Below are 22357 nucleotides of genomic sequence, written 5' to 3' on the forward strand. Positions count from 1 at the left end.
TTAATTTCACAACCGACGGGATTTCTATAACAACCTATCAAAAATTTATTATGGAATTACTCAATAATATGAAATATGAAATTACTTAAACATCATAAATTTTTATTTTAATAACACGTCACATGGGAATAGCAGATTTTTGTGGCAGATTTATTTTATCAGTTCTGTTTATTCATATTTAATAAAAAATTCATCTTTAATTTAGGTGAAAATTCGTTACCAATTATTCGTTTCTAAATAATCCTTAGATTTGTTTCCAATATCTGTTTTTATCTAACTCTGCATCAATTTCTACGGTTTCTTTTGACACTTTTAAAACATGCTTAACGCTTAAACCAGTTTTTCAATATGCCCATATTTCTAAAGATTCTCACAATCATTCGTGCCAGATCACGTCAAATCCTATGAAACAATGGCAAAACGCTCACCACTTACCACTATTTATTTTTAAATGAGTGCATATATGAGGAGTTAATGCTGTTGATTTTTTGCATATTGCAATCAATTTTACATTTTTTATCATTAATTTAGTATTTTATTATCAATTTTTCAAGTTTTGGCGCTGAAACGTTTTTATCTTTCCATAAAAACAGAAAACACAAGAACCAAATTTTACAATTAGAGGATTAAAAAAACCAACGTCAATAGACCGAAAGCTAAAATTTACATTTATATATTGCGACTAACGTACCTTGCATTCAAAATGTCATAGTTAATAGTTTTCATATACAAAACTATAAACACAAAAATTTGATTTTTGTGTATCATACGAGTTTAAGTGACATTCCACAGGAATGAGTTCATTGCTGTTTTTAATTTAAATTAATGAAATTTCTTCTGTGTGATAACATATTGCTTTTTACTGATGATTCAAGAGAATGATGAATAATAAAAACAGTTTTTTGCAAAATATTGGAAAATTAGTCAACTGATTCTACGAATTAAAACTGAAAATAAACACAAAATAATCCAAGCAGTTGAGAACAGGTTTTGATAAACTGTCTAGATGGTAATGAATCGCCGTTTCATTTGCCAGAGATTGAGGTTGAAAAGGTATCAGACTTGGAGTTGTTGTCGACAAAAGGTTAACGTTAAGAAACTACGTATTAACCCTAGAACTACCAGCTGGGTCCATTGGACCCATCCTCGATGTTTGATGTGATGTAGATAGACAAAAAAATTTGTAAAAATTTCCAAAAATTCTGACTTTTTTTAAATACTTATTTTGTCAAAAAAAAAATGCAAATTTATAAATTTTTTGGCATTAGTAATTACGCTATAAAAATTCAAGCACCACTTACCGACAGGGTCTGTTGGACCCACATTCATTTTTAAAAAGTATTTATTATTTAGATTCACTTTTATTGTTGTTTCCATGGTAGTAGCCATTTAATAAATATACTTTTATTTGAATTAATTGTGTTTTTGTTCCTTATAATGTCAAAATCAAAGATTTCTCTAAGTAAAGCTTGCGAAATGATTTTAGAAGAAAGTGAGGAAGATTATGTTGCATCAGATGATGATAATGAAATCGATTGTGTTGAAGAAAACGAAGTTAGTACTAGTGAAAGCGAAAATGACGTGAAATCTGATTTGATGGCTAATACTATTACGCATGAGGAAACGTATTTATCAAAAAATAAAGAAATTGTGTGGCATAGTACACCAGAAACAAATACACAAGGTCGTGCCAAAAGTTTCAATATTGTAAAAGGAAGTCCAGGATTCAGCAATTATGCAAAAAATAACGTTGATTCAATATCTTCTTCTTTTTTGATTTATTTCAGATCTAGTTTGTTGGAACAAATATGTCATTTCACAAATCAAGAAGGACAACTGGTGCTGAAAGATGGTTATAAGAAGTTATGTGTCAATGAACTAAAAAAGTTTATTGGAGTTCTCATATTAGTTGGTGTATATAAATCTAAGAATGAACCAGTTAGTCAGTTATGGAGCGGAAGTGATGGCAGACCTTTATTCAATAAAATAATATCAAGAACCAGATTTCATAAAATTTTAAGAGTTCTGAGATTTGATGATGCTGCATCACGCAGAAAACATAGATCACCAGACAAATTAGAGCCAATAAGAGATTTATTTGAATCATGGAATTCTACTTTAAAAGATCCTTACAAGTTGAGTCATACAGTAACTATTGATGAACAGTTGGTTGGTTGAAAAAAACGATGTGTGTTGTGTAGTTATAAAAAAGACAGAAAAACTAAATCATTATGTGCAAGATGCAAAAAAAACATTTGTTGTGAGCATTCCGTTGTAATTTGTAACAACTGCAACATTTAATCTATGATTTTTAAGTGACTACATTGTTTATCAAACATTTATTTTTTAACTGTTCAGAAAAATTTCTTGTTTTTGTATATTTTGCTTATTTGGAGATTGCTATATTTAGAAACACAACATAAAAATGAGTCAAAATTAAATTTTAGTTTAAATTAATGACATGTCGATATGTGGGTCCAACGGACCCACATTGGTAATCAGCGCTATAAAAAAATGTTGGTAAACGCAGGGTTAAAAGTATTTCATAAAGCTAACTCTATGCCAGGTGTTATTGCCAGAATTTTTAAGGGCGTTTCAGATGAAACCTTCGTAATCTTGTTCAAATCATTGGTGAGGTCGAAACTAGAGTAAGGAGTCTAAATGTAAAATCCTTATAGAGTAGGCTTAATAGATGAACTATAAAAAATAAAAAGAAAAGCAACTCGAAAAGTAACTTCATGCAGAAGACTTCCTTTCAACCAAATGAAAAAACTCGGATTGCTACAGAAATCAAGGGCCGATTTATTTCTATTATACAGAATAATTCATGAAAAGGTTTCAGTTTCAACGTTTCTGTCTCCAAACAACATCGTACAAAAAGGAAACAATTTCAAGTTAACTACAGAAGCTTGTCACAAAGACTGCCCTAAATTCTACTTTGCGAATATGGTAGTCGACGACTGATTGAGATTCTCTTAGCATCCGTAAATGCAGTCTTCTAGTTGCCTCAAATCGGCAGTTGAGGTTTTCGGTGATAAGTTTCATTGCAGGCAAACATTCATTGTTTATTGTTTAAAACATTGTTTATTGTTTAGAACTGTTTGTTATTTATAATTTCATTTCTAACTTCATTCGAGTTCAATCATAAATCTTTCCGCTTTTTGGTCATTTAAAATCATTCTTTTTTTGTTTTAGCATTAGCTTTATGTAAATTTAGTTAAGAATTTAACTTTATTTTATTGTGAGTACCTACGTACGCGTTTGCCATTTAATTTTGTTCAATCTTAGGTACATTGAAGTTTTTAAGTTTGCATTTTCGATTTTTTTCTGTAACAGTTTGGCAAAAAGCTATTCTGTGCTAATAAACAATAAACTTAAGATATCTTTGGATAATAATTGTAAAATAATAGTAAATGAAATTGTAAAACAAAATTTGAAAAAATTTCCTGGAAGTCTGGCCCGAAGTCGGGGGTAAGAGTCAGGAGCAGGAGTTAGAAATTTTTCAACGAAATTTGAGTCGGAAAATTTTCAACCAAAAAGTCGGAGCCGGACAAATTTTTATGACTCCGACCCAACGCATTTGACAAAAAACAAACCTTTTGTTTTACCACACTGTTCAGCATTGAATTGATTTACAGAAGTGTGAGGAACCTGAACGATGATTATTCATAAGGTTATCATTACAAAATGGATCATACAATAAATTTATATATAGTTTAAATATATTGAATAAATTAATTAATTAATTAATAGAGCAAATATTAAAATAGAACAGAATCGGATTGTGAACAAATGCAGTAAAAACTGTGAACATACTTTTATTAATTCAAACAATTGTGAGCAAAAAAAGAATAAATTTAACATAGTAGAGGATGAATGAATTTAAAACAGGGAACCTCTGTAGATTTGAGTTGTGCTGTGCTGTTGTCAATGATAACTTTAGACAATTCACCAACCCAGTATTTGCCTGAAACTGTTATGATACTTGCCCTGATTTTTAATTAATATAAAAATAATATATATATATTTAATATTTTTATTTATTTATTTAAACAATTAATCACTAATTGACTCTTGACTCATCCCAATTCCCAAAACCAAGCATTCGTCTGAATTGATATTTAGCATGATCGTTCATTTTGGTAGGTATAGGCTCACTGAGAATAGATTTTGTACTTATCCAATCTACCAAAACGTGATTTTCGAGACTAAAAGTTGTACGGGTCGGTTGATTTGAGTCCATGTAGATTCAAGAAAATGGATGTTAATTCGCGGCGAATTAACGTGAATTAAAATTTTGAAATTCAAGTTTTAAAATTTTGTACATTGTAAAATTTTTATGTAATTTTAATGCTTAACAAATAACTTCTAAAGTTAAAATACATCATAAATGATAACTAATTTTTCAATTGACTCGTAGTACTTTGCAGTAAAACAGCAACAAAAATTATTTTATTATAAATAAGCGATTTAATACCAACAGATTGACTTATGATTTCTGATTATAATTTTCTAAAGTCAAAAGATGTTCATAAATTTTTTACAATTTAAAATATTTAGTATTTTTGCAATAAAACAGAGCAAACAAAAATTTGTATTGTTTTCTAACATAAACATACAACATATCTAAATACAAAAATTCGAATTAAACGCAAAAAATTTTCTAATGAAAGACTTAACAAATCAATACTTGAATTATAAGTCAATGAATATAGCTATATTTAATTAGTTCTGTGATTTCTTTCGAGAGACCAAGAGTAGAGGATAGACTGGAGGAATGTTGTGGTCACTGGCTACTCCAAAACGTGGCAAAATATCTTCTCAGCTGTTGATGGGCTGGTAGGGAAGACGACTTGGCATAATTTATGAATTTGATTTTTGGGGTTTTAGTATGATGGAAAGTTGTTTGCAGTGTGATGTGGATCGGAAGGTGGTCTGATGAGAGAGCGGTCATTGTTGACCAATCCATACCGATAATCAGGGTATCTGATACGAAAGAGATGTCTGGTGTTGATGTTCCTCCAAAGAGTGCCAGAATTCGTCGTGGACATTCACATTTCCCAGCAGAAAGAAGTTCGGGATGGCCAAAAATTGTAGTATTGAAGCTGTGAAGTAAGGGGTGCAGACGGATTGAGAAGGAATGTAAATGTGTTGTTATCTGTGTCATTGGCTCTGATTGTGATGATTGGCTCTTTGTTGTTGCCTGGTCGGGTAGTAGCTTGATCGTTTAAAAAATGCTGTTGATGTATGAGCATGAGTAGACCACCCAATCGTTCGCTCCCACAGTCTGCAATACACCTAGTAGTCCCTGAAAAATGGATTTTTTGAGCTTTATGTTAATTTAGATTCTTGAATTGCTGCGATGTTCTATTAAATGTTGTGCGATTTCTTCTTGTTTGTTTTTGATACCGTTGCAGTTCAATTATAGGATGCTGGTCCGTCCGGTATATTTGGTTGATGATTTGTTGTTTATGGTAGGCAGATTTGAAATGTTTCTTGTGGTTGATGGCTGCTGAGGAGCTGCCTCCGGCACCGAAAAACTCGAAATTGTGGAGGGTGAGGGCAGTATTACAGAGTTAATAACCGTAGATGTTTGTCGCACAGTTTTCTACATGAAACCATTTGCAGTAGGTAGGTTCTGCGACGGGCAGAGAATTGAGTCTTGTTGATTTTCTTGTTGGAGGCGAGACAAACCCAGGTTTTGGGGCTTAGATATGACTCTATTCCGACCCTTAGAAAAAGGCAACTGAGCCAACTAGCCAGTGTGGACATCCAGGCAGAGAGAGGAAGTTGAAACGGTTTGTTGGGCCGACTGTAGGATTTCCTGGCAGTCGGTCCAATCGATTCCACCGCGAGAAGGCTCATGCAACAGAACCGTCACCTTGTTCGATGTGAGCGATAAGCCGGAGTCGTGCCGTTGGCTTGAGCTTTACAGTCACAAAAAGGTATTAGTGACGTTAACAATGAAATTTAATTAGCTTATTTTTAAAAAATGTAACCCGAAAACATTACCGCAGCTCGGAATTAACAAACAGTAACGTCCGAACGCTAATGTCAGCAAACACTAATGTCGCATAAACATTACAAAATTCTTATTTGATTGAGATTATTTTATTGAAATTCATGAACATATTGTAGTAACCTTTGAACGCTCAACTACCAACACCTCACTATAACTACAAAGATCTCTATATTCCCAACGCCAGCGTTGTAGCTTCCAACGATTGTCAAGTGTCCGTTATTAAGTAGGTTCAAGATTTCCGATAGATGAACACCACTGCTTCAAACGCAAACCTTGTTGAACGTTATTTGAATGCCAACAGTAATGAAAACATTAAACTAATCCGAGTAACTACATAAATCACATTTACGACTTCGCTTCAAACCTCTCCGGTAACCTGACTTCTTTTTGTATATACGCATGATATACATATAGCCTGAACGGCAGATTTTTACGATATACTTTTTTACGATCCAAAGATTACAAATACACAAAGATGAAAATAATTAGATAAACAAATAATTATAGCGCAATTAAATTATTCCAGCGGTTATAACAATATGTTTTTGTCAACTTGCACACCGGAGAACTTTAGGGTAGGATCGGCCAAAAAGACGCACTTGTTCATTTAAACGACATTTTCAAAAAAATTAGAGACATACATAGATGAAATAAAATTTGCTTGGTTCGTTGAACATTCTGTTTTAACAAAAGTAAAAATTTAGAAATAAATGTTTGTTATTCTTCTAAAAATTCAAGAGTGATTAAATTCGTACTCCTGCACGACTATAGCTTTCACGAGTATCCACGAAATACAAGAGTACGCAATTTTAAGTTTATAGTACATGAATCTACAATTTTTCGGTCAGTTTTGTAATATCTCAACATTAAACATTAAAAATGTTTAAATATTAAAAAAAGTAAATAAAGTAAATGAAAATTATATGGTTTAAAAAAAATTGTAATACTGTGTAATATTGCGCATTCTTGTACAATTTGGTTCTGCGTACTCTTGCATGACTTATAGAAAGAGAAACAAAAAGTGCGATAAATTTCACGTACAACTATTTTTGCCGATTTCAATCTTACAAAGTCAATAAATATTAATCTCTCAGGTAAAATGTGAAAGAAATTAAAAACGCTAAGCCTCAAATATCAAATTTCATAAAAACAAACAATTCCTTGAACCAAAAAATTTTTTCAAATACACTTGAAAACGAATTCCTTAAATAAAATCTTCAAAAACTGAAATTGTTATGTTAAAATTCGTCTAAAGATATAAATAAACAAAACGGCAAATTAAATTATTAATAATGACATAGATTTTGAATAATTGGCGGTGCAGCCTTGCGTGTCTTGCACCCTGCGTACTCTTGAACAACCTTGTCCAAATTTTTTCACACCAATTTATACAATATAGAGAAAACTTTACAAGACTAAAAAAAATATTTATCTGATTAAACTTTTTTGTATATCTACTAAAAAATGTAATAATACAATTAAACTTTTTATATTTCTATTCACTATTTTCCATCTCATCAACTGGAGTTTTGGTATTTTAGTATTCAATTTTAAAATGGTTTTACAACATTCAGTCGATGGGAAAAAGTAAATTGGAAACAAAAACAACAATGACTGAAAATTATTGAAAAGTTCAAAAGATTTCAACATTGTATAATTTAATCCATGAAATGTGTGTTGTGCGTGCAATCAAGTTGATGTCATAAAAAATAAACAGAGGAAATAATTTATAATAACAAGAAATTTGTAGATTATAATGAACATTTATTTAAGAAAGTAAATCAACTTCCCTCTTGCATTTCTGTCCATAAATTTTTAAAAAATTTACAACCTAAAATTTAAGCAAGCCATACAAATAATATAATTTGTTATGGTCTTTAAAAATGAGAGATGAAATGCACACTATATCAAAGACAGCAAGAAATTTTGAAAAATTTGAATTATTTAAAAATTATTTATTACTGAAACATAAATAGCATAACAGAAGATCCAAACAAAATTTTTTTAATTAAAAAAATACAAAATTTGGTTCACATTATGCTTAACTTGTTTACAATTATCACTTTCTTTGATTCATTTAATTTCATTTAGGCTTTCGTTAACAAATTTAAACTAATTTTACAGATTGATTGATTGATTGATTGATTGATTGATTGATTGATTACAGATTTTGAAGATTAACAGTCTTCAAAGTATGGATGTAAAAATCGCTTGTGCGATGTAAAAATACGAATGCGGAAACCTCTCTATTCAATCAAAAGGCATTTTCTTGATAAATTTAAAACATTTGAAATCTGCAACTAGTTTACATTGCATATTAGCATACTTAGGTTATCTTTCTCAAAAATTTTTTTTTAATTTTGGTAAACGCAAAGCCACATTAATAAATAAATGAATAAATAAATAAATGAATGAATAAAAGAATGAATGAATGAACAAACGAACGAACAAACGAAATAAAAATTATTTTCTGTTTAGTTGATAAACTAATTTTTAGTTGCTAATTGCAGTGTTAAATATTAAAACAATGGCCCATCAATTTTAACCAATGTTGAAATTAATTAAATATGCAAACAAAAAAACAATGGTCCACCAATGAAATTATGTTGAAATTAATGAAATATGCAAACGAGAAATTTGAGATAAAACAAAAACACATAAAAGGATGAAATTTAAATAATAATCGATGCAATTTTCTGACCAATGAACAATAGTGTGAATAAATTCAAAAACAAAGCAGAATAATTTTAACAAGAAGTAATCACTCAATTATATCTCTAGATCAGAATATCACAGATAATTTTTGTAAATAATTTGAATGATAACATAATTTAATAAAAAAAAATATTTATTAGACTAACTTGAAAACAATATTTCCTTTTGTTAATGGCAGTGATGTCCATTCGAACAATAGTTTAGTTTTAGGTTCTGAAAGTGTACTTGTCGCTGTTACAGAACTCTGAAAAAAAATCTTATCTTTTTATTAACTTCATTTTTTAACAAATAAAAAGGAATTAAACAGGGAACAGGGAACTTTTAACTGACATGAAACTATGTAACGCACAAACAAAACATTTAAAATATACGAAAACTAAATATTTTAAATTGTAGTTTTTGTCTTAAAACAATATTTGCCAGTATTAATTAAAAATAATACTATAAAACGAAACTCACTCCATAGGATTCAGCACATATTGAGCTGGTCTGTATATCAGAAGACTTAAAATTTCCAAAACTCTTACCTATAATTAACATTATTGTAAACATTTTTAAATTTTAAAATTTTAAAAATATTTTTTTAATAAAAAGATCTTTAAAAAAATGGTTAAAAATCATATAGACTCATCCAAAGTTCTGCGGAATCAACAACACACAAACAACATATATAAATACGCATCACACACAAAGCATGTATTCGAACCCAGTCATTGCACATGCTGCAAAACAGGACCAAGCGTCTTTAACCACTAGGCCATAACATTTAAAAAGTGTTTCCTAAATTTTCAACTTTTATAATTTCCTCAAGAGAAATTATAAAAGTTGTGATAAATGCTTTATTTTCAACTCCCATCTGAATTTTTTTACTGGAACTTTTTGCTTGTTAGAAAATCACTCCATATTGGTGGATGTATGGAACAGCTTCCAGAATGGTGTGGTTAGCCTTCCGTCTCTTAACACGTTTATAAAACATTGGACGGATTTTGGAATAATCAACCTGCGTACTACAACTTTAAGAATGACATTGTTAATACTGGGAACAGAAGTTTTCGATAGTTTTTTAGTTTCTTCCAGTTCTTGTTTAAGTTTATCCTTATCCATTTTGTAAGATAACTTCTGATCAAGCTCGATAACCTTTTGATAAAATTTCTGTTCAATTTTTGATGTGATGTCTTCTATTTTAGCAGTGACTACGACCATTTGCTATTCAGTCTTAACATCGAACTGTTCTCTCAGCTGTTGTATTACTTTTGCATCAATTGCGGCCGACTGTTTTTCAATTTTGGCATCAATTTTATCTCTTGTCTGATTTTATATCAGTTGACTGTTGTTATATTTCTGCTAATACCGTTAAAAGTAGCGCTCTCAGAACGGTGTTTGACCCAACGTTTACAACCGCGTTTGATTCAAAATTCAATAACCAAACTAAAATTCATCTGGATTTTTATTTCCATTTATAAGGGCTTCTGTTAGGCGTGCAATCAAAGCTCCTCTGTTTCCACTGGTGGAAAGATTTCGTTTTTGTAACTCTTCTTTGAGTGAACCAGCGTAAGTTGAAATATTTTCGCCACGTCACGTTATTTTTTTAAAAATAACTTGACGAGAAAAAAAATCAAACCGTTTTAACGACGATGCTCACTTATTTTCCACCAAGGATCCGACTTCCGACACCAATGCTATTACTGCCAGGGTTGACGTCGGGTTCGTTTAATCAAGATGGAAAATAAAGACAATATAACTTTTAAATTTACATTTTATTTATTTACAAATCAATAATCAATTAACGTTCAGAAACTATCGCTTTCCAAATCACAATTCACTAACGTATATCGCAAATACTGTAACACTCGTTGAAGTGCTATAGTTATAGTTAATATTTGAAGTAAAATATCAAATATCGCTTCCAATATCAATCAATCGCTATTTGATCCTCTGCACGTCTTTATATACCCGTCTTATCGACGCTTCTCAAACGTACTAAATATCTCGCTGTCAGAAGGTTCTAGTCTGGTTCCTTCTCGAACTGGGTGCGTTCGTAGCAACACTAGCACCTCTAGCAAATATACTTGTGATGGTTTTAACAACAACAACAACAACAACACACGTTTAGACGACATTTTCCCCGAGATCGGGGGTTGCCGTTTGGCTACCTATGATGAAACCATTGTCACTTCTGTCATCATAAGTAATTTATTTGGCTAATTTTTACGCAGGACGCCCTTCCTTACGCAACCACAGTTATAATAGCGGTGGGCCTAGCCTTTGATGATCCAACATCACTCACAAGGCAGTGAGGGTCAGTTTAATGTCATAACCAGGACAGATGGTTTTAACACCATAAAATTATTATTATTTTTAGATTGGCCAAAAAAATATTTGTATGTTAGTTAGGTAAGAATAAAAAATTATCGATGAAATTTAATTGATAAATTAATTTTAATAACAATAATAATAATAATATTAACAACAATAATGACAATAATAATAATAATTATTATTATTATCTTTAGAATTATAACCAATGGAAATTATTATTAATGATAAACACAATAATAGTAAATTTAAAAAAGAATAAAAATCGACACTTTAAAGTCAGGTCATGTAGCTATTATTCTTTTTAAAATGTTGGACAATATTAAAACGAGCAACACAAACAAACGTTATCAATAACCTTGATTAATATTCTTGTTCTCAAGACGAGCTGTCAACAAAATGTTCGTAATTGGCTCAAAACTATCAATAGAAACTGCAAAATAAAAATTAGGTTGATGTTTTATGTAATCCAAATAAGTATAAAAAAAAACACACAAATTCATTTTTTATCAAAATATAGATACAATTTAGTATTGTTTGAGCATTGTTTGAGTATTGTTTAAAATTTGTTGAACGTAGTAATGGAATCATATTTAGTCAGAATGATTTTCAATATTAATATAATTAGATGTTAGGAGAACAACATTTCAACGGAAATTCAATTAACAAATTTATTTTAATATATTTAGATTTATTTAAAAAAAACTTACCTTACAACTAAGTACATACATAAAATATTGTTTTTTCATATACATAAATTTACCTTCGTCATAGTAATAACATCATAACAAAATATACAAAAGAAAAATTTAATCAATCAATCAATGAATCTTCGTTTTGCGTCCAGAGACCCGGTTCCCAGAGGTAGGACGTAAAAAAAAAGTATTGAAAGAAAGATTGAAAATAACATGGAAGGAAAAAAATAATATAAATTATTTAAATCATATAGTTATATCAATGGTATTAACAATAATGGCAATAATTTTGGTTTTTATTCTATAATTTTGCAGTAAGATTCTGATTGTTGAAATCTAATTTTGTACGTTAAGTAAAAGTTAGCAATGACAAATTTTTGAAACCAACCAATTGTGGTGAGCAGAATAGATAAATTTTACAAATAGATACAATGAAGACGAAAGCTGTTATTCAAAAAACATGGGAAACAAGTCAAGAAACTCACACCACATCGCTCGTCACATTGATCAACAGGGAGCGCCTTCCCCAATTATCGTCGAACAAGTTTGAATCGAAAAGTTAGATGCAGTTCCTGCCACTCGACATCTTCACAGCACCAAAGCTGTAGAATTGAGGAATCCTCAAGTAACATGCCCAACACAAACTAAAGTAAACGACAGGCATTATCGCAGAGAGTTATGCCGGCAAACATTTACGCAAACAATCAATAAAAATGATCAAAACGGAAAGAACTTTTGCTGTTTGGAGGAAACGTAACTCAACAAATCAACCAAACGTTACAGCAAACAGTCTAGCATATACGCAAAGAAATATTGTTAAAAACATAGCTCACATTTCAACGAAGCCAGAACCTGATTTGACCTCACTGAAACTTCGCTCAACAAATACAAATTGAACAAACTGATGTTCTTGAAGACGAAATATGTAAAAAAATTAGATTAAAAATACTTGACACGAAGAACATTGACATTGAACAACGGAAATGGTTAAACAAGTTTAAACCGTTAAAAGAGTCAAATGAATAACTCTGAAATGTCAATGTTGCCCTTACTAGCATCTGCAAAAATAAATGATTAAATCTAACAGAAATGAACCAATTGATATATGCTGCTGCGTCAGTAGTTGTTAACGAAATTGGTGGAAAACAACCATGAAAATCTTCGCTCAGTAAAGAAACAAAATGGAAGATCCGCATAAGAAATAAAATTGATCAACTCCTTATAGAAATATCAATTTTGATAGAGCTCAACAAAAGGGTCGAAAACAAAACCTTGCATTGTAAAGCTAATAACATCAAAAAACGATATGGTATCAGCAATTGAACAGAAATGACAAAAGCCATCAAAATGAATCTTCAAGCTAAAGAGATTTTTCTTTCTCTTGAGGAAGACTGAAGAGATTCACTGAACGATGTAATCAATTTCACCAAAACAAATTGTTTAAAGAAAACGCCAAAATGCTATATTGAGGACTAAATGACAAACAAAACCTACCATAGAACCACCCAATAAAACCGATATAGAAATGTTTTAGAAAAACATTCTGGAAGATGATAGATGTCACTATATTGAAGCATGTTGGATCAAACGGGAAGCCGTAATTACTCCCATATCTAGCCCCAAAATTGGAATGATTTCTCAGTAAAGTAAATAAAAAGAGTTTCTAAAAAAAACTTGCAAATTGTAAGGCGCCTGGTCCCGACAAGGTACAAAACTTTTGGCTCAAAAACTCTCATGTACAATGATTTTGTAAGAACTTTTACAGGAGTAACCAGAGATCCAGTTAGCCTACTAAAATGGCTCACTTGCGGTGTAAGTTATCTACTTCCAAAAAGCAAGGATTCAAAAAACCCCAATTACCTGCCTCCCAACTAACTATGTACATGTACAAGCTGCTAACTTTTCAATAGACACTTTAATAATACTCATGGAACACAAAAACGCATGTAATACCGATAATAATTGGCACGTTAGGAACAGTACGTCAAGGTCTACAGAAATACCCCCCGCTTTTGTTACAATTGTTTGTTCCTTCCATAAAGGTATGAAAGCAAGTACGATTGAAAATTGTGAACGGTCTCAGGATATTGATATTGCAAAAGGATGTGCTATAGCTCCATTGCTGTTCAACATCTACTGTTCATTGATGCTCCGAGTTGCTTTTTGTAACGGCATTGAGGGGATACCAATTTGATATCATATGGATGGGGATGTCTTTAATATCAGACGATTGCAGGAGAAATCCAAGACATCTCTATTGTACCAAACCTGTTATTTGCTGATGATTGTGCACGTGCAGTTATTCATATATGCTAAAATAATGCTTGTGTTTTATATGTACAGAGCTGAACATTTATATATCTATTATTTTGATTACTTCAGTATATGTATTCATATGTGCTTATGTGTTTATATATGTACTAAGATGAACATTTATATATCTATTGCTTTTATTACATCAGTATATATATTCATGCATACTTATGTGTTTATATATGTAGAAAATCGAAGATCCATATATCTATTACTTTTAGTACATCAGTGTAAGTATTCAAACGTGATTTTGTTTTTAAATTGCATATCGTATCACGGTGGTCTGTACAAGTTTTGATTTTCTTATGGGATCTCCGTAAATCCTCACAATCTCAAATCCTTTCTTTTATTTTCATTTTGTGTTTCGGATTTAAATAAATGAATTTTTGATAATTTTTTTTTATTTTTCCATATAAGGTGTCTGCGTATGATTGCTGGTATCAGGTGGGAAGACAAAGTTCCAAACACAATGGTTCTGGCAAAGTGCGGTACAATGGATATAGAATCGCTTTTGCTTCAAGCTCAGTTTCGTTGACTAAAGCATGTTATACGTATGCCAGACACAAGAAGTCCCAAGCAGGTATTTTTTGGTAAACAGGAGTCAGGAAATCGACTGACAAGTGGTCCTGTATATAGATATAGATAGCAAATATTCGCAAGACAGTCAAAATATTGAAATATATAAATAAACTGCATTGACTACATATCATGAAAATGTGGATAAATATTAAAACCATGAACTAACTTTTTAAGACATCTCTTGCTTTGTAAACACTTTTGTCAACAGTTATTGTAAAAACATCATTCTTGGACTGTGGCTCTCCAGAAACTGCTTGGGGCATAAGATTTTTGCAAACTTCTTCATTGTTTGGAAAATTTACATTAACAGAGGTTACAACATTAATGGTTGTCAATGCCAAAGCCAATATTAACTTCATCCTGTGTTAATATAAAACATTTGTTTGAAACTTGGCAACACAAAACAAATAGTTTTAAATTTACTTCTAATTTAAAGTTGTCAAGCAATGATGTCATGTTTCAAAATCTTAATTTCATGAATAACATTCAAAATATACTTAGGCCTCCTTATAACGAGCTTCCATACAACAAAAATCTCTATATAACGAATTTTTTCATGTCCATTAGAATTTTACATATAAAACTGTTTCTATAAAATGAAAATAATTTCTCTATAACAAACAAAATTTCTAAAAGTTAGAAGAAAAGAGTAGGTGTTTTTCTACTCCTTTAATTTCCAAGAACCACGTTTCCTGTTCTAGTATTCTAGCAATCAAAAAAATAATTGGTGAACATGGTAAATGGAAATGTAACTATCATTTACTTTTTTGCATTACTGCTTTACATATTATGCTTTCTTCTATGTACATAAAATGTTAAGTACATACATAAAATATTGTTTTTTCATAATTTTTGCAATTATGCTAGGTATTATCACTTTTTGTTATAAAAATAAATAATTAAAAGATTGTTTTTCATAAATATATAGCATATGAGCACGTTTAATTTTTTCCCCAAAAAATTCTATATGACAAAATTTCTAGGTAAAAAATTTATTTCCTGGAACCATCAAGTTCATTGTACAGAAGTCTGACTGTAAACAATAAAAATCTCTGCTTCTAATCATTAACACTTTTGCTTATTATATAAATGAAATTTATTTATATAAAGGGCAAGTAAAAAGTGTGTTTTACTGCATTATTCTTGGCACTTTTTCGTATTTAACTTGTGAATAAGTTCAGAATAAATTTTGAGTTTCTGAATCCCAAGTGAGATCCATTTTTTTTTCTAATTCTGCCATGTTTAGTAGAAACAAAACATTTGCTAACCTGAACATTTAATTTTAAAATAATGATATTTTTGGCTATATTAAACTAACTTTTCTTAATATATAATTTTTAGTTCAACCATCACCCGAAATTAAAAAAACTAACACGACAAATATAAAAATATTAAAAGTAATATTTACAATATTTACAGTAAAATCTATGTTAATAAAGATTTTGATAATACTTTTCTAGAAGTATCTTACCAAAGTTCAAGAAAAAAAGTAAAGGTGTAATCATAAAAAGTTAATTCTTTCTAGAAGACACAGTACAATATAAGTTTTCAGTTTTCTGATTAATTAAAAGTTTACCATAGAAACATGACCATAATTTATCATCAAAAAGGCTAACGATCTTGAAAACACTCTCCAACAATTTCTTTATTTAGGCTCAACCAATTGGTCAGTGTATTATTAACATTTTTAATGCAAACAATTTACTATATAGGGAAAACAAAAAAAAATATGATTCATCATTTTAAATTATGGAATGTTTACAATATTTACAGTAAAATCTATGTTAATAAAGATTTTGATAATACTTTTCTAGCAGTATCTTACCAAAGTTCAAGAAAAAAAGTAAAGGTGTAATCATAAAAAGTTAATTCTTTCTAGAAGACACAGTACAATATAAGTTTTCAGTTTTCTGATTAATTAAAAGTTTACCATAGAAACATGACCATAATTTATCATCAAAAAGGCTAACGATCTTGAAAACACTCTCCAACAATTTCTTTATTTAGGCTCAACCAATTGGTCAGTGTATTATTAACATTTTTAATGCAAACAATTTACTATATAGGAAAAACAAAAAAAATATGATTCATCATTTTAAATTATGGAATGTTGACAAAATTTACAAATATTGATCAGGATTTGAGAACATAATTAATTCATTCTACATATTTTTGTCAATATTGATCCCTTTATTATTGAAGTTGCAAAAAATTTTTGTAATAAAATCATTTTGTATTTATCAACAATCTCTTTTGAAAGCCCTTGTTTTTTGCATGAACAATTGCTAATAAGTTGAAATGACTTCTCTGGCTAGGTTTTTATACTTTATCAACACCTAGGACAAAGTTTATTTTTGTAAATATTGATCTCCTTATTATTGAAGTTGTGAAAAACTTTTGTAATAAAATCATTTTGAATTTATCAACAATATCTTTTGAAAGACGTGGTTTTTGCATGAACAGTTACTAATAAGTTGAAATGAATTCTCTGGCTAGGTTTTTATACTTTATCAACACCTAGGACAAAATTTAAAACTTTTTGAAAAAAATAGTAACAGCCAAGGGTTTTATTGTATTAAACTTTAATAAAAAAATATTTTATATATCATGATTAATATTATTTTTATTTAAATTATCTATTGTTAATTTAAATGGGCAGATTTAATTATACCATACAATATTACAAAGTTGAGTTCAACAGTTTGTTAATTGTTTTCAACCAAATGAAACTGCTTTTAGTGTGTGAGGAATTGTGCATATACTTACTCTTACACACAGCAGTGTTGTATACATACCATGGTCATGGTTATTCATTAGTTAAGTTTTGTATCTTACATTTATTTTAAAAAATGATAAATTCTATTTTACATTATAAAACAACAAACACTTTGTGTATTTTTTTTACATTTCTTTCAAATATTTTTTCTCTTTCTTCTGAAAGCTGAAGAAACTGATGATTATAAAATTATATTATTGATTATATTATTGATTGGCAGCAATGCTAACCACTTTTATTATTTTATAATTTTTCAACCCAATTAATTTAAATTTCATTTATTTAAAAATTAATTAATAAAATCAAATCAAACATACAGAAAGACTGTGTGTAGTCTACAGTTGCAGTTGTGAGTCAGTAAAAAAAATTTAAAACAGGTAGTGTAAAACTAAAAATAAAAAATATAATTGTATATCATTATTATTAATAATGTGATATAAAATAAATTAATAAACCCACGTAAAAAAATATTTCCTTAAAATAAATAGTTAATCACATTTCTAAGCATCAGACAGCAGACGGTGGTAGGAGCAACTCTCAACAACTAGTGTATGTTGTATGTATAGTAACTAGTACATTATTTACCAAGAAATACCACAAACATTAATAAACCCAGGGCAGTATCGTTTAATTTAATTAAAGTTTAAAGTGAAAATTAAAGATTACAAAATCGAACCTTAAAATTGTTAGCGACGATTCCATGATCAGGACTATAAAAAAAATATTCTTCAAATCCTATTTCTATGTATTTGAAATATTTAAGCAACAACGAACACAACAATGATACGTCTATCAAGCGCCAATAAAATGTATATAGTTTGTTATATGAATACAAAGAAGCTCTTGCTTAGTCTACCCACGTAATTTTGTACAGCTTCAGCAGAAATATTTTCATACACAGCCTGCTAATTATGAATAGGTTAGCTCAATATAAAAGACGATAAATGCAATACGCTTCGAAATTCATGTATATATAAAGTTTACATTTTAATAAACAGTCTCAACCTTGTATAATTTATATTTCTATACACTCACATATATTGATGATAAATATTTAATGTAAGTTTTTTTATCTTTTTCAAAAATCAAACTCTGATGATCGCAGAGATTGGTACAATAATCAGGCACGTGCAGAAATAAAAGGCCAATTAAAATGGTGAAAAAAGAAAAATTAGACAAATAATTACAAACACAGCATTAAAAAAATAAAATATATAGATACACACCCACATATATATATTCCATCGATTTATTAGTGTTTATTAACTTATGTTCGAATTTTTCAATTTTTCTTAGTAAACTTTTATCAACTAAATTGAGTCTGTTTAAAATTGAAGCTTTATTTTTTTAAACAAACATTTTATTAAAATCATTGCAGATAGATCTATTTCGATGTTAAACCGTCATCGTCATATTAATTATTTTTTAATATTATTAAAAATATATACTACTATCGTGATGGTGGTTTTGACCAAGCAGCAGAAGAGTACGCCCTAGATAGCAAAGAGATTAGTAGAGGCAATTTAAACTGCTTGATGGGTGATTTTAACCTTCTTCAAATCGACTGGAATAATAATTATGGAATAATGGATGGAACACCAGATAACTCCATCTTTTATCGATCTTTTTAACGATTTGGGCTTTCACCAGCTTGTTGATCGACCAACACGAGAAAACAATATTCTACATCTGATTTTATCTAATGACACCCGTTTTCTGACCGAATTAGAAGTCTCTTGCCCGTTCGCTTCCAGTGATAACAATTGCCTTACTTTTCAAGTCAACTACGCTACTTGTAACTTACCAAAAGTAGATTTTTATAGTGATATATTCTACTGTAACATTAACAAAGCAAACTTCACTAGTATGAACGATTGCTTAGGGTTGATAAACTGGGATCATATTTTCCAGCATTGCTTCAACGTTAACACCTGTTGGTAAATTTTCGAACAGCTAAACCACAATGTAATGTCAACATATGTCAATAACAAATTGTTTTCGCGACCCCAGGTTAGCAGTATAAGATTAGATGACAATATTGTAACTCACGACCCGTTGGTTATGGCTAATGCATTTAACGACTATTTTGCTTTTGTATTTACAAATGACAACAGCGACAACTATCTCCTACCTCGTCTTTCCACGAGGTTACTAAAAGATATCTGTTTCACACCTAGCATAGTATTTTTAACTCTACGAAACTTAAAAAATTCAACATCAACTGGTCCTGCTGGCATATCCAATATTATAGTCGTGTGCATCAACTTTGACAGTTCCACTTTGTCACATTTTCGATTTATCATTTAAAAGCAATCTATTGCCTACCAAATGGAAAACTGTAATTGTTACTCCTATCCATAAAAAAGGGTCTTACCAATTACCCCAGTAACTACAGACCAATTTCTCTTACCAGTTCAAGTTGTAGAGTAATGGAAAAAATCATCAACGTATAAATGTTATCTTTTCTTTGAGAAATTGATTAAATTTATTCCTAGTTCTTAACACGGTTTTTTTACCTGCCAGATCCACTTACTACAATTTCAGAGTGACTGGATGTCAATTCGTCAAAACAAGGAAAGCTGCGACACCATCTACCTTGATTTCCAAAAGGCCTTCAACTCTGTGTCGCACTCAAAGCTAGTTGGAAAATTAAAGTTCTACGTAATGTCTGGAAACTTGCTTTTTTGGTTGACACACTTCGTATTTCAACGTTCTCAACAAGTCCAAATTCAGCGTAAGCTATCAGGTTCTGTACATGTTATTTGTGGTGTTCCACAGATTAGTGTCCTGGGTTCCCAATATTTTTAATTTTTATAAATGATATTGTTGGGTGCATCTTTTAAAAAACGGTTTCACTTTTGCTTTTCGCTGATGATATCAAATTATATTGCTGTTCTTCCAACTCAGTTCAACTTCAACAGGTCATTAACGACATAGTTGCTTGAGGTATCAAATGGCAACTACCACTTTCTCCAAACAAATATTTTCATTGCTCGTTTCTTCCATCACCAAGATCTGTCCTAATTCCGCATCAATAATCAATTGACCAACAACTTCTAACTTGTAAAAACGAATTCATAAATCTAAGAGTGATAGTTGACAACAAATTCAACTTCAATCTTCATATCAGCGACTACACTCACAGGGCTTCTTCTCGTGCACGCCTAATCATCAAATGTTTTACTTCCAGAAATAAAGATCTACTTACGTAAGCTTTCTGTACGCTATGTACGACTACTAGTAGTCGTACATAGTAAGGAGTCCGCACTACAAGTATCAAGTGATAAAAATTGAGTGTCAAAAGAAGATTTACCAAATCCATCTCGTCAATATGTCATCTTCCGTATCTGTCTAGATTACACGCGGTTGGATTACGAACACTCAAAAGTCGTAGATTAATTTTCGATCTGTGCCTGTTGTACAAAATACTACACAACCTCATTGAAACTGACCTAACCAATCATTTCATACCTTCACGTTGTTTGTCAACTCGTGGTGATCAATGCAGATTGCATGATTTTAATGCTAGCGACAATGCAACATTATGGGAAAATCTTTTATTTTTCACCATAAAAAAACATACAATGATAAAAATATATATATTTATATTTATATTTCGGAACGAGGTTTTCTTTAATACAAACATCATTGAAGATATATGCCCATTTTGCATTAATGACTTTCTTTAATGAACACTCAACAAGTCTGAATTTATTAAACTCGCATTTATTTAAAACAATAGACATGGTAAGGCTAACAGCGCTGTTTCGGGAAGTCCATCTTCAGAGCCTATGAAAATAAGAATAGCATGAAATATTTTTATAAAATTAGAATGCATATTAAATGTATGTGTAATAAAATTATTAAGAAAATAACGAGAACCCTTTGTTAGTGAAAACAATGCAAAACATGTACAAATTAAATTTATGGTTAAAAATATAAATGTATATTAAAAGTTAGTAAAATAGTATTAAATTAAATATTAAAACAAATAAATTAATACTGAAGTTTAGTTCGGTGAAAATTTGTTAAAATCGGATGATGTAAATAAAACGTAAATAAGTTAGTTGAATGTGAAAAGAAGACATGTGTGGAAAGAATATGGAAAATTGTCAAAATTAATTATTAAGTTTATAATGATATATAAGAAATTTTAATAAACGAATCCGTAAATGAAACAACTAAATTAGATTAAAGTGGAATTTAAAGTGGAATATAGACTATTTATGAAAAATATAATGAAATAAGATAAAATAAATGAAATAAAATGAAAAAATGAAATAAAATAAGATAAAATAAAAATAAAACAAGTAATTGTAATGTATCACGGCTAATATGGATGTTAAGATGCACTGTCGAATAACGAAACCAGCGATACGGAAACATTAGTCCTATGACGAGTGGTAACATGTTCACCATTAAACAGTATCACTTCTTTTGGCATTGGCTCGTATTCGAAGTGGCGCAACATTGATGGTTCTAGGATATTGGTATGAACGGCACGTTGTGGACTATCATGTCTATACTGGGAGTAAAGATGTAGGCTATGATCAAATGTGTTAAATTGTTTATTCATAGCGGGTTTATTCTTGTAGATGTATAAAGCTTCTTTAATTTTGAGGCGAACTGGGTGCGATTCACGTTCAAGTATTTTCGTGTTAACATCAAGTAATGCTCTGGTTAGTGGCAAACCGTGAGATTTGAGCATATGATCTTTAATGGCACCGTTCTGTACGTGCATCGTAAGCCTTCTGGCCAGAGTAGTACGCGTATGCCCAACATAATTTTCCACAACACTGTGTGGCATAGGACAATTGAAGCTGTACACCACGCTACTCTGTTCCAAAATACTTGTAGAATGTCTATTACTATTTTTTATTATTAAGTTAGAAGTCCGGTTAGTTTTATAATATATGATGAGTTTAAGTTTATGTTCATCAT

The 22357-nt window shown here is 30.2% G+C and overlaps 3 protein-coding genes across 3 annotated transcripts; 1 reads left to right on the forward strand and 2 right to left on the reverse strand.

Moving 5' to 3' along the window:
- Positions 1–1437: 1437 nt before the first annotated feature.
- Positions 1438–2423, forward strand: HELRODRAFT_165019 (hypothetical protein; the record flags this gene model as incomplete). Its single annotated transcript, XM_009030926.1, has 2 exons — positions 1438–1852; positions 2359–2423. 2 exons carry the CDS (start codon positions 1438–1440, stop codon positions 2421–2423), a joined length of 480 nt encoding a protein of 159 aa, XP_009029174.1.
- An 845-nt stretch (positions 2424–3268) lies between these two features.
- Positions 3269–5772, reverse strand: HELRODRAFT_165020 (hypothetical protein; the record flags this gene model as incomplete). The annotated part of the gene is made up of 5 exons (XM_009030927.1): positions 3269–3327; positions 3597–3651; positions 3897–3990; positions 4854–5105; positions 5585–5772. 5 exons carry the CDS (start codon positions 5770–5772, stop codon positions 3269–3271), a joined length of 648 nt encoding a protein of 215 aa, XP_009029175.1.
- Positions 5773–9631: 3859 nt separating this feature from the next.
- Positions 9632–9940, reverse strand: HELRODRAFT_165021 (hypothetical protein; the record flags this gene model as incomplete). Its single annotated transcript, XM_009030928.1, has 1 exon — positions 9632–9940. One exon carries the CDS (start codon positions 9938–9940, stop codon positions 9632–9634), a length of 309 nt encoding a protein of 102 aa, XP_009029176.1.
- Between the last annotated feature and the right edge of the window lie 12417 nt (positions 9941–22357).

This window comes from Helobdella robusta (genome assembly GCF_000326865.2).
Source record: "Helobdella robusta unplaced genomic scaffold HELROscaffold_7, whole genome shotgun sequence".
NCBI lineage: Eukaryota > Metazoa > Annelida > Clitellata > Rhynchobdellida > Glossiphoniidae > Helobdella > Helobdella robusta.